The 19,370-nt window shown below is 27.5% G+C and overlaps 1 protein-coding gene across 1 annotated transcript in view; it reads left to right on the top strand.

The window, feature by feature from the left end:
* Positions 1-7,399: 7,399 nt before the first annotated feature.
* Impbeta11 (importin beta11) overlaps positions 7,400-19,370 on the top strand; it is a 44,463-nt gene continuing 32,492 nt past the window's right edge. Inside the window, exons 1-8 of the mRNA XM_087165838.1 lie at positions 7,400-7,780; positions 9,318-9,418; positions 11,297-11,369; positions 13,082-13,285; positions 13,381-13,510; positions 13,631-13,738; positions 15,614-15,684; positions 18,286-18,385. Of these exons, the coding sequence (XP_087021964.1) occupies positions 7,649-7,780; positions 9,318-9,418; positions 11,297-11,369; positions 13,082-13,285; positions 13,381-13,510; positions 13,631-13,738; positions 15,614-15,684; positions 18,286-18,385 (919 nt within the window). The 5' untranslated portion in view covers positions 7,400-7,648. The remainder of the gene's footprint in view (positions 7,781-9,317; positions 9,419-11,296; positions 11,370-13,081; positions 13,286-13,380; positions 13,511-13,630; positions 13,739-15,613; positions 15,685-18,285; positions 18,386-19,370) is intronic.

The raw sequence follows: 19,370 nt of genomic DNA, 5'->3' as shown, positions 1-19,370 counted from the left end.
ACGCATACCTGCGATTTCTATATGAACAGTCATTCAGTTACTCTGGAAACGTCGTTAATGTAGCGTGTAGCATTGCAACGTTCCTTCTTAAATGTGGCTTATTAAATTTAAAAAAGAAAAATGCTTGATATTCTTTCTTGTACAACCGAAAACAAAATGGTATCTCTTTTTATTAGAGAAGGAATATCCAAAACACATCGGAAAAATATTTGTACATTAACAGAAAAAAATATGTATATTCTTATAAGAGTTAAAACCTAATGCCCGAGAAATTGTATTACTAAATTTAATGGTATAACATGAAAGGCCCATTTAAACTTTACATTCTATAGTTTTAAGAATCATATTACTTCAAAAATTAAAATGAACAAAAAGTATACATAAGCCTCATAATTTTATGAAATTTAATTTTGTAAACGAAGTTTTTTGACAACAATTTTTATCAAAAAATTTCAAGTTTTAATAAAAATCATTATTTAGAAACTAAGAAACGTAAAATAAAGAATGCTGACGAAACAAAAACAAAAAAACAATTCTTTTTTGTCGCCATTTTTAGTGCTACGAAAATTCGTCTTTGGGATTTGCCAAAAACAAAACAAGATGCAATTTTATTTTTTCAGGAGGGAAATATTTTACCGAAAAAATGAAAATGTACCAATTGGGTATAATATAAAAAAAACACAACTACTTCGATTTAGTAGGAACAACATATGACGCAATGCTCAACGAATGGAATTTAGTTGCTGTTTATTTAGTTATTGTTATTAGTAGTTGTTGTTATTTGTTTTAGTTTTTGTTGTTTATTTAGTTGTATTTAGTTTCAATAACTTTTCTTTACAATGCAATAAAATCTGGCGAACAGCTATTTAAACGATCGAACACTTCGTTTGTTTATTTGTGGCTTGAAGTTAGGCTCGCAGAAAATGCCGTTCATGGGTTAAATTTAGTAGGAATAACACAACCTGTGACGTAGGCTATAGTATACCCAATTCCCACAACATGAAACTTTATCTTGGTAAACGTACGTTTTGGAAATGTTATTTCATTTGGAATCTTATTTATCAGAGTTCATATGGCGATACGATTGTTTTGAATCTATGCTAAACTCTATATCGGCTCATTTTCCACCGAAATCCGATTGACTATTTTGATTTTAAATAAAGTGTTTTATTTTATGAATTGGGTATAATATGAAAAAAACACAACTACTTCGATTTAGTAGGAACAACATATGACGCAATGCTAAACGAATGGAATTTAGTTGTTGTTTATTTAGTTATTGTTATTAGTAGTTGTTGTTATTTGTTTTAGTTGTTGTTGTTTATTTAGTTGTATTTAGTTTCAATAACTTTTCTTTATAATGCAATAAAATCTGGCGAGCAGCTATTTAAACGATCGAACACTTCGTTTGTTTATTTGTGGCTTGAAGTTAGGCTCGCAGAAAATGCCGTTCATGGGTTAAATTTAGTAGGAACAACACAACCTGTGACGTAGGCTATATTATACCCAATTGTCGCAAAAATTTTAAGTGTAGATTGGCGGCACTTAAAAACCGCCAAATCTGTAGCGGCGGTGGCGTTAATACGTAAGTACCGAATTTTTATTTCATACTTTTCTGAATCATATTACTTCAAGCATTGGAATATACAAGAAGTATACATAAACGCATAATGTTATACCATTTAATTTTTCAAAAAAAGTATTTTGAGAACAATTTTTATCAAAAAATTATAAACTAAAAAACGGAAAATAAAGAATTCTTAGGATAAAAAAAAACGATTTCAAGAATTCTTTACATTGAAATAAAAACTTTCATATTGTTTCTTTTTTTATTATTCTTATAGTTCTTAATCAGACGTAAAAAACCATTCTATAGAGAACTATCATCAAATGAAAAAAAAATATTTACAAGCAAATTTTTTATTGTAAAAATCATTGCACTTACCTGATTTATAATTCCTGGAGAATTCCAAAATGATAAGTTCCTTGTTTGAAAACTTTATTCTCAAATAATAGATACATAATTTATCCCTTCATTACTTTTAGATAACATACTACACAGCAAAATTTTATAATTGATATGAATTTGAATATGTATCTTAAAAACAGAACTGCTGAATTCTAGTTGAAATTATTTATTCTTTCAAAACTAAAAAAAACTTACCAAGAAAACGATTAAAATTAATTAAGAATCAGCACAAATGGCACTATTTCAAGTAACTTGGATAATTTTTTATTGTTGTTTTCCGAATTATATGGATACAGAAATATATACTATTCCATAACGAAGAAGAATATTCTATAACTATTACAATTCTGTATGTTCTGAATTCATATTTATTCACTGGAATGACGAAAGCAATGTTGACTTCACTTTAATTCGTAATGAATTGAAGACAGAAGAAATGCATTTTACCTTAATACACACATCTGTAACAGTATCCGAAATCGGAAGTCATCAGTTGCAAGTTTGTTGATAATAGAAATTAAAAATTATTGAGGAATTTTTCTTCAAATGTTTGGCGTGTTCTGTTCCTGAAAGATTTACTAATATTCTGGAGATTTTTTTCAAGTTCTTCGGCCTTTTCCTTAGGGAAATTTAGTTTCTTATTTGCTGCTAAAAATGGCGTCTGATTCTGCCAATGACTTTGATGGAACTAAATGAAAACTTGATAAATTAATGTCTGATATTTACAGGCTCCCGCTAGACGGCGTACTCGAGCGTTGCGATCGCGAATTGTACGCAATAACCAAAACTTTTAGACAAATAAGCAGAAATTCCATTTACACATTATATGCGAAAGTTGATTCTAATACAGCCTTAAATTTAGCATTAGAGTATTAAAAAAAAGTAAACAATAAGCATATTAGTACAAAACAACACTACGAAATCATGCTCCACAATGAATATTGCTAAAGTAATTGCATTTTTTAAAATTTTATTTTGTCCTTCCCGGTGACTTAAGAGTTGGAGCAAAACCCATCTCGGTAGTCCACCCCATCAAAATGAAGAATTACTGAATTCAATATCATTTGTAGCGATACTGCTGATTGTCGCGACATCTGATCATCGATAGTCAAAACAATCAATCACCACAATCGATCGATTTTCTCCGGCACTTATTCCCTTAGTGCAGTGTTTCCCAAACTTATGTCTTTCGCGTACCCTTTCTAAATTTTTCGTAACGCTATGTAACACTAAAAAAAAAAAAAAAAAATATATATATATATATATATATATATATATATATATATATATATATATATATATATATATATATAGTATATATATATATATATATATATATATATATATATATATATATATATATATATATATATATATATATATATATATATATATATATATATATATATATATATATATATATATATATATATATATATATATATATATATATATATATATATATATATATATATATATATATATATATATATATATATATATATATATATAATGTATTTTTTACTATAAAAAAGTGGCACAAAAGTTAAAAATCACAACTGGCTGTTGACACCATCAATTATTAGCTGTTAATTCTACAAAAAAAAAAAAAAAAAATAGTCAATTCAAAAATACGTAATCGTAAATCCTGGGGATACGCGTACCTCACTTTGGGAAACACTGCCTTAAATCCGCCTTAGAGGGACTATAAAAATCATCTTTGCACTGTATCTATACATTAAAGCTTCAAAATATTGATGCAGTTTTGATAGGTATAAAATATACTAACATAATACATTGTACCTATATTAATATATTTGGTATCTATTAAAACTGGATCAATTATCTTAATACGAGAGGGGCCCATTGAAAAATTAATTACGCATCATTTTTGTCAATAATAGTATGGCGATTTTTTACGTTTCTCCAAAACGAATTAGGACCTTTTCTCCATTAATTTTTCTTCAGAGAGTACTTAGTAATAATTTTAATTATTATTTATAACTAAAATTAATTAGGCGTAATCTGTATTGTAATAGTTTGATAATTTTTTACTAGTTCTCTTAGGCAAATTGGTGCGATTTCTCGAGGAAATTTGCTTTTAGCATTCGCGATCGCAACGCTCGAGTACGCCATCTAGCGGGAGACTGAAAATATCGGACATTAGTTCCCACAAAGCCATTGGCAATGACGGACGCCATTTCATTAGCAGCAAATAAGAAGCAAAATTTCCCTAAGGAAAAGGTAGAACTTATTGAAAAAACTAACCAGAACATGCCAAACATTGAAGCAGAACACGCCAAGCATTTGAAGAACAATTTCTCAATAATTTTTACCTTTCTGTTACCAACAACATAACTTCCAATTTCATGATCACTTGCTGTTACAGATTGTGTGTATTACGGTAAAATAATTTTTTCTGTCTTCAATTCATTACAAATTAAAGTGAAATCAGCATTGCTTTCGTCATTCCAATGAATAAATAAGAATTCAGAATATGCACAGAACTGTATAATATATAGTTATAGAATATTGCTGTTCTTTATAGAATAGTATATATTTCTGTATCTATATTATTCGTAAAACAAAAATAAAGAATCATCCGAACTACTTGAAATAGATTCATTTGTGCTGATTAATAATAAATTTGGATCGTTTTCTTGGTAATTATTTTTTTTGTTTTGAAGGTATAATTTAAACTAGAATTCAGCTATTCTGTTTTTAAGCTACATATTCAAATTCATATCGAGATCTTACATTTATAAAATTTTGATGTGTGGTATGTTATCTAAAAGTAATAAAGGGATAATCTATGCATATATCATTTGAAAATAAAATTTTCAAACGAAGAACATTTCATTTGGAATTCTGCGGATTTATAAAACAGGTGAGTGTTATGATTTTTATAATAAAAAATTTGCTTGTAAATATTTTTTTTTCTTATTTGATGATAGTTCTCTACAGAATGGTTTTTTACGTCTGAAACCAAGATTAAGAACTATAAGAATAATAAAAAAAGAAACAATATGAAAGTTTTTATTTCAATGCAAAGAATACTTAAAATCGTTTTTAATCCTAAGAATTCTTTATTTTCCGTTTTTTAGTTTATAATTTTTCAATAAAAATTGTTGTCAAAATACTTTTTTGAAAAATTAAATGGTATAACATTATGCGTTTATGTATACTTGTATATTCTAAGGTTTGAAGTAATATGATTCAGAAAAGTATGGAATAAAAATTCTGTACTTACGTATTAACGCCACCGCCGCTACAGATTTGGCGGTTTTCAAGTGCCGCCAATCTACACTTAAAATTTTTGCGACAAATCATAAAATAAAACACTTTATTTAAAGTCAAAGTAGTCAGTCGGATTTCGGTGGAAAATGAGCCGATATAGAGTTTAGCATAGATTCAAAACAATCATATCGCCATATGAACTCTGATAAATAAGATTCCAAATGAAATAACATTTCCAAAACGTACGTTTACCAAGATAAAGTTTCATGTTGTTGGAAATTGGTACATTTTCGTTTTTTCGGTAAAATATTTCCCTCCTGAAGAAATAAAATTGCATCTTGTTTTGTTTTTGGCAAATCCCAAAGACGAATTTTCGTAGCACTAAAAATGAAGACAAAAAAGAATTGTTTTTTTTTTTTTTTTTTTTTTTGTTTCGTCAGCATTCTTTATTTTACGTTTCTTAGTTTCTAAATAATGTTTTTTATTGAAACTTGAAATTTTTTGATAAAAATTGTTGTCAAAAAACGTTTTTTACAAAATTTAATTTCATAAAATTATAAGGTTTATGTATACTTTCTTTTTATTTTAATTTTTGAAGTAATATGATTTTTAAAACTATAGAATGTAAAGTTTAAATGGGCCTTTCATGTTATATTATTAAATTTAGTAAAACTATTTCTCGGGCATTAGGTTTTAACTCTTATAAGAATATACATATTTTTTTCTGTTAATGTGCAAATATTTTTTCGATGTGTTTTGGATATTCCTTCTCTAATTAAAAGAGATACCATTTTGTTTTCGTTTGCATAAGAAAGAATACCAAATATTTTTCTTTTTTAAATTTAATTAGCCACAATAAAGAAGGAACGTTGCAATGCTACGTGCTACATTAAAAACGTCTCTAGAGTAACTGAATCACTGTTCATATGGAAATCGCAGGTATCCGTCTCATACAAAAACCCCCCCTATAGTTCGTTGCGATCGCGAATAGAGTAGTATTTTTGAAGTTATACTTCTTATGCGACTTCCAACAAGGTTGCGTTAAACGTTTAACGCTACATTTTTTATTTTCAAATTTAGTGGATAACAATTGTAAAAAATTAGTGAAAACAATCCCATGCGACGGATTTAAGGTTATGTCAAGGTACATCTCTTGTGAATATCAATTGATTGTCAGGTTTTCTCTTTTGAAATTACATTATGACGCATTAACATACATTATTAATACAAATACATTTTCCAGGGCGAGACGATGAGACAACCACAAGCACTTCCACTGGTTCAAGGGGTTCACGAGGGAAAAATGCACAATATTACCGTGATTACAGAGCACGGAAGCGAGCGGAGCAGGAAAAAGAGTCGTTGAATAGAACTAGCGATCCTGCTACGACTGCTGATTCTTCTACAATTAACGTCGCTGGTTGTGAAGTTTAACTTCTTCCGTGCGGAGGGAGTCCACGCACTATTTTTTTTTTTTTAATAAATTTTATCCAAAACGTTTAGATATTGGATTTGTCTTAGCTATGGATGGGTGGTCTAATGTAAACAATAACAAGCGTCCTTAAACCGGAAGAAATTTAGAAAATTTCCGGTGTATCCCTCCGCTTATGTTATGACTACGAGGCGATGTGTGAACAATCCTAATATTCTATGCAGTTTTGTTATTGTAATTTGGGGTCAAATCTAAGTATAATTGTACCATTCATAAGAGCTTTCAGAAATGTATTGATTCTCAGAGGTCGTAAGACCAAAAAAAATTTTGGAAAGTTAATATCTCATAGTGAATAATTCTTAAGGTTTGCCATGTTTTGTATTTTATCCCTTATTTGGCTACATTTGAAAAAAATTTCACCAAAAGAATCTTTTTAAGTTAGCCTAATTAAAAAATATTCTAATGATTATAATAGTAATATGATAATGCTGAAGCTTAAAGCTGAAAGAAAGAACTCGGTGCATGTGAAATACTGCAAAATATATGATGCAATAATATGGTGGCGCGTTTTTTAATCTGCGGCGTAAAAATATATCGGAAGCAGTAACCCGGAAGTCTTGAAAGAGCAATTTTACCACTAGCGCCACCACCCTTAGCTTTACACGATCACCCATCCATTGGATGTGCCCTTAAAGGTGCGACAATCGCATGCAGTGGGAATGCTTGTTGCTTATGAATTTGAAACACTGCCATTGTTGCAATAGACCAATTTTAAGACGGGCAACAAAAGGTAGCTCAATACGTTTAAACAAACAAATCCATAAAGTGTCTAAATGTAAACACGAGCCGCTATATCTGACAATTTCTAATTAAATTATGTTATCATAGTACAAATATATAATCTTTATGTTCAAGAGATTATCATTTACTTTAAATTGAAATCGAAATAATATCATTCATGTTTTTAGCATTTAGATAAATCTTGATCTTTAGTAATCACGTTGATAGAGATGGATAATCAATACAACATAGTTTTAGGAGCTTTGACAAAAGCATCTAGTCAGAATGCTGAACTTTTAAAAGATGCAGAAATTCAGTTGAAGAGTTGGGAGACTGAAAGAGGATTTTATTCTATTTTATTGGTATATTGTTGAAGTTGCAACTTGTTAATATGACTAATTTCTTATGGTCCTTTTTCTTATGTCATTTTATTTTGTTATTAATATTATTTTTCTATCACTATGTCCTATTTTAAAGCATAATCTACCTGAAATCAACCTTAGAGATTTGTTACCTGACTTCATTTTTTAAAAATTATAATGTCTATCGCAAAATCGGCTCGTTAAAAAATATAACTTTCCTACAGGCCGAGCTAAGCAAAGTCGGCAAAATTATTGTTCAAAAATCTCGAAAATAGAAGAGTTAGCCTTCTTAAATAAATACAAAGAGGATGACATTAAATTAAAAAAATAAAACTTGCTGCAATTTTTTTAAATAAACAACACATGAGTTTCCACTTCACACCTTAGTAAATTGAGAAATATTTTATTGTGTAATATTTGCGACTAAAACAGTCTAAATATGAAAAAAATCTGTAACTTAGCATATTTTAAAATTTTTTCCCATTGTTTTAATTTTGATATTGTATAATATTATCAAGGCCGAACAGATCTCGCACATTTTTTTGCCTTGGCGAAGGGGCCTTCATAGCAATAAGCTACCTTTTGATATTTCAGTTGTATGATTAAATTGTTTTTTAGGGATGATTTCATAGTTTTTTTAGGGATGATAGGATGAAGTTCAATTTATTTTTGTTTATAAAATCAAAAAGAAAATCTTAACATTAAATTCAACCAGAGCATTCTAAAATGTGTCTTTTTTTGTTTTTTTGAAAATCTTATAACATCAGGCTCGATCTTTTAAACTTTGATTTTTAATTTAATCTGAAAATTGAAAAAGGGAATCTTATAAGTTGCTTGCAAATCTTAAGTGAAATGTGTAGGTCACTGTTGACTATTTTTTATGTAATCATACTAAGCAAGCAAAAAGTTTTTTTTAAATGAAGATGAGAATGATAATCAACAATATTTTAGTATAAAATAGAGAATAGTAACATAGATCTGACACAAAGGTTGATTCAAAGATTAGAAAAGTGTTAAAAAGCAAACATACCTTAAACCACTTTATTTTTTGGATACAAAATAAAAAATGTTTATTATCTTTATTTTTAAAAGAGTATGCTTTATTTTATTACATAATATGCTAGCTTTTGAAGAAAATTGGTAAATGTTTCTAGAAACACCAATAAATCCCTGTATGTTTAACTATAAAATTTTTAGTTTTTTAACTATTTTGTAAAATTTGCATCTTTAAAAATTATTGTTTAGAGTTATTTCATTTTTGCAGTTCTTTATGACATAGAAGGCTGTAAAAACTATATTACCATAGTACCTATAATATGTTAGGTATCTAATACCACAGTACCTAGTGCTTATGAACACTATTTTAATAGTACCTATTATTACAATTAATTAAAGTTATAACACTTGCATTACTAATAATGTTGAGTTTTATAGTCTCATTTAACAGATAATTACTCTCTTTTCAAAGGAAAATCATTTTATCAAATTTTTGAATAATCAAATACCAGATATTAACTTATCTTTGTATTGTTTTTAGAACATAGCCTGTGATATCAATTTGCATGTTAACATACGATGGTTATCAGCCTTGTGCATTAAAAATGGTGTTGATCGTTACTGGCGTAAAACTGCTCCCAAGTAAGTAGAAGTGGGATATTAATATTATTTAGTAATTTTTTTAAAATATAATTTAACAGAAAATTATAAAAAATATAATTGATTATAACAAGAAGAAAAAGTTATTGTTTTATTCTAAGTTATTGTTTCTTTCTTTACTGTGATAATAATATTATGTAAGACTTGTCCAAATTACACAAATTATATAAAACATATAAAATATTTTTATAAAATCTAAACTCTATATGTAATTACAGATTTTTTAGGTATTAGAACTATATGATTTTAAAAAAATTTACTGTTATTCCTTTCTATTTTAATTATTAGTTTGAAGGTTAAAACAGTAATCTAAAAAACTTTTGAAGTAATTATTTCAACAATTAATGCTTGATTTGTAATTACAGAATTTCTGAATATTAATTTAAAAATATCTCAAAAAAAGAATACTGTTTTTAAAATAAAAATTTACTCTCATTTTCTTTTAAATTTTACTATAGTTTGTTTTATTTTTAAAATCTTTTAATTTCTTTTCTTGTATTTTCATCTGAAAGTTCAGGTGTGGTTTGTATTTTATATTATGTGTATTTTGTATTATACATTATTAATAAATGTTTTGAATATTAAGGGAACATTGTGATATTCAGTTAGTTAAAAAAAAAAATTAGATCTCTAAGAATTTAAATTTTAGTAGTTTTTTATAATTATTATACCCGATTCATAAAGATCATCCATATTTTCTATGTAGTTGTGGCATTATCGAGATTTGTCGATGTGACTACTAGTGAATTAAGTTACTACTTTAATGAGCTATCAGTTTATAAATAACTTTTGTTATACTCTAAAAACCATGCAAAATATTTTATGTTTCATTTAGAAGTATAGACTTAGTAATGTAGACTTAGTATTTAAACTCAGTAGTTTAAGACGATTTGAGGGCTTCCTCTTTGACATAAATTTTTTTTTTTAGTTTTGATAATAAAAACATTTTAACAACTAATTTTTTTTTTTATCAAAAATTTTTGGTTGTTCAGAATGTTTTATTCTCATTCCGAATTTGCCATTGCTTGATTTAGAGTTTAAGTAATGGCCACAGATGCTGGTTTATACCTAACATATAAATAAATAATTTGGAGTTTAACTAACAACAAACTTGTAAATCGATGTTAAGTTTTAATCTTGTCTAGGCTCAGGCTACCAAAAGTGAGCCTCACCCAATCTTTATTACTCATGCCCTGATGATTATGCTGTGGATAATATTTGGATTTCCGGATTTTTCTCTAACCGTAATCTGAAAATTTCCAGACATCCAAGGTCCAACAGTTTCAAGAAATCATTGATCACATTTATGCATAAAAATTCTTGTTTATTTTATTTAAAAATATTAGAACTAGAATTTTTGCTTGGCATCTCTTTCATTTGTAAATATTTTTCTGGTAGAATAATAAATGGGATTAGAGATAAAAGTAAACTTATAAATAATTATTTATTGAAATTATTTGAAATATAATTTATTTAGAAATTTATGTTTTGAAAATGTCAATGATTTAAATTTATCAAGACATTAATTTTTTGATATGTGTCATTAATCATTTTACTCAAGAAATTTTCGGGATTTTTGAGTTGAGCTCACAGTCACCCCAGGTCATGTGAAAATCATAAAATATGAATGTACTTTTATCTTTGTTTTATATAAAGTTTCGCATGCTTTATACATGAAATATTTTAGTTAGTTAATGAATTTAAATAGTTATTATTTAGAGTTTTGTGAATGTAACATATCAAAAATTTGTTTTTATTATTGTTTTCTTTAATCATTTTATTTATTTTTGGAATTTTAAATAGCAAATTTTAGTTCTAATTGTTAGTTTTTCGTTATTGTTTTTCATTTATTTATTTTAGTTCTATTGAAAATGAGGAGAGGATTGCAATCAAACAGAAATTATTGATGTGTTTGAATGAACAAGTCAACCAAGTAAGTTATTTTTGTTTGGTTTTTAACTTTTTTACTGTCACAGTTTTATATATTTTTGTATGCTATAAATACTTTTGAAGAGAAACTAATTTGATATTAATGTGTGTCCTATATATATATATATATATATATATATATATATATAGTGCCCGCCGCTAATAAAATCACCGGATAATAAAATCAGCCGCCTTATAAAATCAAATCGGCAAGAACCGAATCATTACAATATTAATACATGTTAAAATCATCCTTTAATAAAATCAATGCCACCGGTCACGGTGGCATTGATTTCCAAAATTGATACCTTCCATCAGGGATCCACACAAACCAAAATTGATGCCTTCCATCAGGGATCTCTTCCCCAACAACGAACCATTTATTTTTTAGCAGGATTCAGCTTCATGCCACACAGCAAAAGTATGCAAAGCATGCTTTCAAAATAAAGGCATAGATATATTACCATGGCCAGGAAACAGCCCTGATCTCAATCCAATTAAACATTTGTGTGGGCGTTTGAAAATTCTTGTACAAAAAAAAACGTCCATCCAATAAAAGACATCTAAGTGAAGCTATAATTGATTCTTGGCACCATGTGATTACGAAAGATGAACTACAAACACTCGTTCACTCGATGAAAAGACGCTGTGAAGCTGTCTTAAAAATTAAGGGTTATCCTACTAAGCATTGATTGTGTAAGTATCACTTTAAAAAAATGCAAATCTAAGATAGATCTTACTATTAATTGCATAACTTTTTTGTAATACTGTTTTTATTATTAAATTTTACATTAAATTACCTTCAATTTGATATATAAACGTTTGTATTTAAGTGAAAATTAATATATTCTACAAGCACACAAAGTTGAAAAACATGAAGCTTTCAAAAAGTGTCCACAGTTTTGGCCACCACTGTGTATATATAGTATATATATATATACAGCTTTGTGTCTTTTTGAATTATTATAGTTAAAATGTCAATATTGTGCATCAACTGCATTTATTTCTTAGACAAGCTGGTATCCACCAGTTTGAAGATGGAAGGGTTTAAGTTACTGCCAGGGATTGAACCCTAATACTTTACAACAGGCTTGTTAATAATATTTCTTCATATTAATTATAATTTCTAAAACTCAATAGATGGCGCTCTGCGCATAAATGTAAAATCATTAGTTTTCTAATCCGTTTCTTCCATGACACTGTACCATTATCATCATCCTTTTGTTATTAAATATACATTATGTTAAAAGGCGTTTGTTATGATTGAAACCCTGAGATCTGAGATCATATCACCGTACTTAATAAGGCTCAGCACCTTATTCACTGTTCCATCATTCCATATTGGCTCGCTTTAATGCGTGGACAAAAAAAAAAGAAGAAAAATCTTAACTTGCCTTTTCAAAATTTTTTTTTTGGTGTCAATGCACATAAAATTTTAATTGAATACTCTTAAAACTACTCTAAACTTGTTTTAATGAAAGTTTTAGAGAAATATTTTAAATTAATTAAATTTGGATTTATATTCTTGTTTAAATTAATTAATCGTGCATGCATAAGTAATTGTGTTGTTTTATTACTTTTAATTTTGTAAGATTTTAGTTAATTTTAAGATAACATTTTAAAAAATATTTTGCTTGTAAAAAACATTATTGAATTATACATTTTGAATTATGAAGAAGTAAATTTTTCCACCTTAATATTGTATGTTAATTACAGATTGCCCTTCAATTTGCTGTCATAATCTCAAAAATAGCTCGTTTTGACTTCCCTAAAGAGTGGGCTGAGCTATTTCCAACACTATTAAATAGTACACAATCCGTTAATAAACTTGAACAGCAGAGAGCCTTATTAACCATGCAGCATGTGATAAAAGCTTTATCTTCCAAAAGATTGACAGGGGATCGTCGTATTTTTTATCAGGTTAAGTCTGTTTTTTATTTCTGGTATTTGTTGTATTTACTGAAACGTGGGTAAAATGTGAACGAAAAGGTAATTGAATTTTTTTTCTTATTTAGCTTACAAGTACAATATTCTCAAATATTTTTCACCAGTGGATAAATTACAGCAAATTATTTCTCCAGGAAGTTAATGGTGATGCTCTTCAAGTTAGGGAACTACTTGATAACTCTTTTTTAACATTAAAAAGTAAGTTTGTAATTATGTGTATTGTATATGTTTCTATTTTATTATTGTTGTCAATGTTTTGTTTTCTTAGTAGATTTTTCATTCTGTTGATACTATGTTATTTTGTTATTAAATTTTTAGTTTTACGAAAGTTAGTCACTTTTGGCTTTAAAGAATGCTCCAAAGAACCAGATGCTGTGAATTTTATTTTACTCATATATCAACAAATTGGACCATTTTTAGACTGCAGTAAGTATTTTTAAATTCATTTTTTAGAATCTATCATAATTATTTATTGACAATAAATTTTAGTGACCTTTGGTTTATGTTTTAATCGGTATTCAAATATTAACTTTATCATTCCTAATTCATTAAATAACCTTTTTGAATTACTTAAACTTTCCAATACTTAAATTTTTTTTTAACTGAGTAAAATTTGTTTCTATTCTTTCAATTTGTAAAAATGCTGAAAAAGTAACGTGGAGGAAAAGAAATTTCTGCTCATTCATTTACGTTTTATTTGATTAAGAAACACATTATTAATACATTATGTATTTTTGAAATATTTTGACAGTTTTTTTTGTATATAGTAGTGAAATTTTTCATACATAGTTATACATTTTCTTATGCAATTTTTTCTGACCATATTTTTAGATATTTTAAAGCAGCCACTCAGAGAAAATACAAACTTGCATTAGTTGAACTATTAATAGAAAACTCTATATAAAGTTTTACTCATGAATATGAATATCCATATAATGGATTCAAGGCAGGGGTCCCCGACCTTTTTGTACCCAAGAGCAAATACCAGAATATCGGTCGAATGGCGATCACCATTTATTTTTTCATGATAAATTTATAGTTGATAGACATAGATAATAATACACACTAATACGCAAAAAATTTAATTTTAAAAATTAATTTAACATATGATAATAATTAGTATTAATATTCTTGTGTAAAATAATTGATTACTGAATTGCCTTCAAAACAAAGTATAAAAATTATTTATAAAATACAGTCAATGTGATCTTTGGCTGAGCATTTCACTCTCCAGCGTTTCACTATTGGGAGAATATGATGAAATTCCTGCTCGCAAGCAATCATCAAGGTGTTCATCTGTAAGTCGAGATTTGCATTTGTGGAATCAAAAAACGACTGTGTTTTATATGATTCTCTTTTTAAGAATGGAAATTTATTTCTGTCAACTATTTTCCCAAATTTATCATCTGATATAATAGTTTTGAGGATAATATTCTGAAGATCCGAAATTTTTATTTCCACTTCTTTTCACCTTACTTGAAGAAATTCTGAAATATATGTTGCTATTTTGGTTACGTTTATTTAGTTGGTAAAAGGATTTACAAAAAAGGTGACCATAGGCTCAATGATATTAAATTGTTGAATGCGCTTTTCGAATTGATCTTGAAGCAATTGGAGATTTATGACAAATGATGATAAGTCAATTTCACTGTCACCTATCAATTTTTTCTTGTTTGGAAAATGCAAAGGAGACTTCATTTTCAAATGTGATATCCACAAAACTAGCTTAGCTCTAAACAAGTTTATAGCCCCTATCGTTCTTGCTATATGTTTGTCCTTTCCTTGCAGCTCCAAGTTTAAATTATTTAGTTTTCCCTTTATGCCCGTTATGAAAGACAAATTTGCTAGCCAAAGAGGATCTCTCCGTTCTAAAAATAAGTGATTTTTGGCTGCAAGATAATTTTTTATTTCTTTAATTTAAGGCATAAATTTATCAAGTACTTTGTTTTTACTGAGCCAGCGTACTTCAGTATGCATTTGCATAGCATTTTTTTGGAAAATGGAAAACCAAAGTATTTTATCATTGCGCACAAGCAGCAGGCGCACCTATACTGATTGATATGCACCATGGTGCCCGCGAGCATATGGTTGGGGACCCCTTAGTTAAAGGTAACAAGCAGAAAGGCTATATTTTACTTAAGTTCTGTTTTTTTCCCTTAAAAGAAGCAGATTATGTCAAGATGATTAGATGTATTGAACTTCTAAATTAAATAATAAAGCATATAAGCTTTTGAAATTAAACAAAATGTTTATTTCTTTATATAACAAATGCATTCATTAAATCCTTAATATTTTTTCAAGGAATGTATTTGCAAAACAAAGGAACGGTTTTTGATGTTTGTGAAAAGTATATAGTTTTGCTTGTAAAAATTGTAAGTATATGAAATAAAATGTATTTTAATACATTCTGTAAACTGTGCATTAAAATTTATACACTTTATTCATTAACAGATATAATTAATGTCTTTCTCTTATTTCCTATTTTTTTGTCTCTTGAACTAACTAAATGTACAAACTAAAAAAACGTAGAAGGAATGTAAATAATTTATATCAGTTGAAGAAATTGTAAGTTTAATTATATAATTGGTGAAATATTCTTGTAAATTTCACATCAGAAAGAATTTGATAGTCTAGCTCTTATGGCTTATTTGCAAGGATCAGTTTAATAAGAAATTAGCATCATTTAATCCTAACTTCAAAATGACACTTCATAAAAGCACAAGTATCAAATAATGACTTCTAAAAGCTCTTCTTAAATTATTATTTTACTAAGTTCTGAACTCTGAAAATGACTTTTGGTCTATGATCGATTTTTCGAAAATTTATGATTAGTATTCCATTTTTGTTGCATTTCTTTAACTTAAAAGAATTTTCATACACATTTACTCTTTTGTGTGTCATTGATGAAATATAATGTAATTGACCAGAGAACCTGTTAAATAGATAATGCGATGCAATTTTTCTTAAAACCAACAACAGGCAAAATAATTTAGTAATATAAGTTGCAGTGGGTATTAGGGGAGAATATCTATAATATAGTTAATAATAAGTTATTAAAAATTTGTAAATAATACTGCCTTTTAACTTGCCCTTTTTCACAAACTCATTATTCGACTCAACTCATTTAAAATAAACGTAATTATCTATGATATATACTATTATTTTGAACCAAGCATTTGTTGCCTCTGCTGTTAGATACAAGAACATGCCAGGGTTCCGAAAATCATATATTTAAAAACTGATAAAGTTCTTTTGTTCTAAAATGTAAAAAAAAAAAGACATTACATGTTGTAAATTATTTGTAATAATATTTTTAGTTTCCTTCCTTTCAATATAATAAATATCTTTTTAATGTTCAATAAAAAAATAAATTTAGTTGATTTCAAAATTTTTGAATTACTGTTGGTTGACCTGATAAGTTATTCAAAAAATTTTTGCAAAAATAAATAATTCTGTTTATTTTTGTTAGTTTTATTCATACCTTATATGTTAGATGTTTATTTGATTTTTTCATGTATTATTTTTTGTTATGGTTGGAAATTTGCTACAAAAAGCTTTTTTGAAATTAATACAAATCGGATATCCAATAATTTCCACTAAACATTTTTCTTTATAATTTTATTCATAAAAAAACTGTATTTATAACATTGTGATAAAAGAAATGAATAAGTAATAAAACAAAGTATTAATATTATTTTAACTATAGTTTTTTGCCCTTATTCAAGCCAAATAGCTATAATGCATGGCGAGAATTTAGCTAGATTCACTGAATATATTTTTGTAATTATGAAATGTTTATCAAATTCAAAATAGTATTTTGCTCTTCTCAATTGAAGTGCAGTAAATACAAAGAGTTAAAAGTTTTTTGTTCTTTTTTTTCTTTGCAATTTCAGAAAAAGAAAGTTATGGTTCCATCATTAAGTTTATTACCGCTGTTAAGTTCCTAGCTCTGAAAGATTAAAAAGTTTTATCTATCGTTGTTCTGGAAATCGTATTATGTTACATTTATATTTTGAATTTTTTCTAACTGTTATTTATTTATAACTGAAAGAGTTAATATAAATATTAGTAGATAAAAATAGCTCAACTAGAATTGTTACAAAATGATCTAAGTTGTGCTTTTGGACCAATTGGCGATTGTTAAAATATAAATGAGTATATTTATTCAATAATCCTTTTCTCTCACATAAAATTTCATTCTTAAAATTATTGAAATAATTTAAAAGTTTATAGTAAGAATTTCTAAGCTATGGTTTCTTTGAGCTATGAAAAATATTCCTAAAAATTAGTAGTAATCATTATTAGTTTCTAGGATGCAGTTTTCTGTACACCAACCTGGTTAAAGAACTGGAACACAGCAGTATTCCCTACCATTGTTCTGACAATCTTTTCCCAATAATACAGTACAGAACCCGTTATCCGGAAATCAGAAAACCGGAACGAAATTCGATAAATTTTCCCGCCATTTTTTAAACAAAATTTTTTTTTCCTTATAAGATTTTAGGATTTTTCTTTCTTTTTTGAAAGATGTTCACCTTACCATCATTTTGGAAATAATCATTAGTGTATTACTTCATCGTTTTTTCTTTTCAAGATTATTTCCTAAAAAAAATTTTTTTTTAGTTGGGTTTAACAATAAAAAAACGGCTTTTTGTAGCGATTCAGAAAACCGGAAAAATCAGTTATCCGGAATAGTGATGGTCCCGATCGTTCCGGATAATCGGTTCCCTACTGTACTTATATTCTCTTGACTGATATTTTTGTTCTATGATATTTTAATTCAAAATCATTGTACTAGATCAGCATAGTTTATCTCTTCAAATTACTATTAAGATCTAAATGTACTGCTATTAAGTCTGTAACTATGATGTAGTGCAGCCTTTTTAAGTCAGAATGTTAACATTTAGTTTTTGCTTGGTTGTTATTTTGGATTTATATTTTCTGTTTTCTTTACTAATACTTTTTTTTCTTAGCTTAGAGATGTTGTAGATCTTCAGCCATTTTCTTTTGTGCAGTTCATCCAACCTACTCTAGAATGTTGCATCACATTTTGTTTTAATAGAAGTTTACAAGGTAAATAAAATCTTTTTCAACTGAAGTAAAAAAAATAATCACAAATTTAATTTTTTCTTTCTTTTTGGATTAAGCTATGAAAATTAAGTTTGAGAAATTAACTTGAACTGAAAATCTAACAGAGTTTAATGTTACTTATTACTGTACAATGGGCATTTTAATTACCACTGTAACAAAATAAATAAATAGTTTTTTTTTCTTGAAAGTGTATAGTTTTTCATACTTAATATTTATTATATCGTGTTGTAGTATGGTATACTGCATATTAATTAAAATCATTTGTTAATTCTAATTTCATTATCTAATCATCTAATTTATCTAATCATCATTATTCATCTAATTTAATAATCATTGGTTAATTGTTCATTTGTTAATAATGTAATTATGTGACAGCTTAATGGTAATATTCAAATTTTATTTAATTGTATGGTTTTTAATTTCTTCTTTTTACACTTGTAATTAATGTTATTTATTTGTCAGTATTCAATAATTACTTGCAATATTTTAATGTAATCTTTAAATTTTAAGCCTCAAGTATATTTTTGTAACCTTGGAAAAGTAATCTTTCTCTGCATTTATGTTCTTCCTTTAAAAGAAGATTCCTCCTTTTGTTGCTTCGCTGACAGCAAGATGTATGTCCAGTCAGCAAACCCCTTTGTTGGATTGAGAAGGAATGACCCCATGTCCGTTTTCCTTTGTTTCGGCTTGCATCAAATGCAAAGCGCTTCTTTTGATCTTATGATGGCGCCAAGAATGTTCCAGAACATTCCACAAAATTCTTTTCCAGGTGTGTCACCACTTTTGACAACCCTGCTTCATGTTTGGCACGGAGCTTAACAATTAATTTCGCCAGTTGGCCAATATTTGCAGCTCTGTGATTTGCCCCTCTGATCCTTCTCCGTCCAACCAATGCGATATTCGTAAAATTTTAATTTTTTGGCGAGGTTTTTCTCGCCTATCTTCATAACGAAGAAACAGTTAGTTG

Source organism: Parasteatoda tepidariorum, chromosome 6 (genome assembly GCF_982258835.1).
Source record: "Parasteatoda tepidariorum strain Cologne lab strain chromosome 6, Ptep-v5.0, whole genome shotgun sequence".
In the NCBI taxonomy this organism is placed as follows: Eukaryota; Metazoa; Arthropoda; class Arachnida; order Araneae; family Theridiidae; genus Parasteatoda; species Parasteatoda tepidariorum.
Note: the sequence above shows the minus strand (reverse complement) of the source record. Positions and strands in the feature narration are given on the sequence as shown.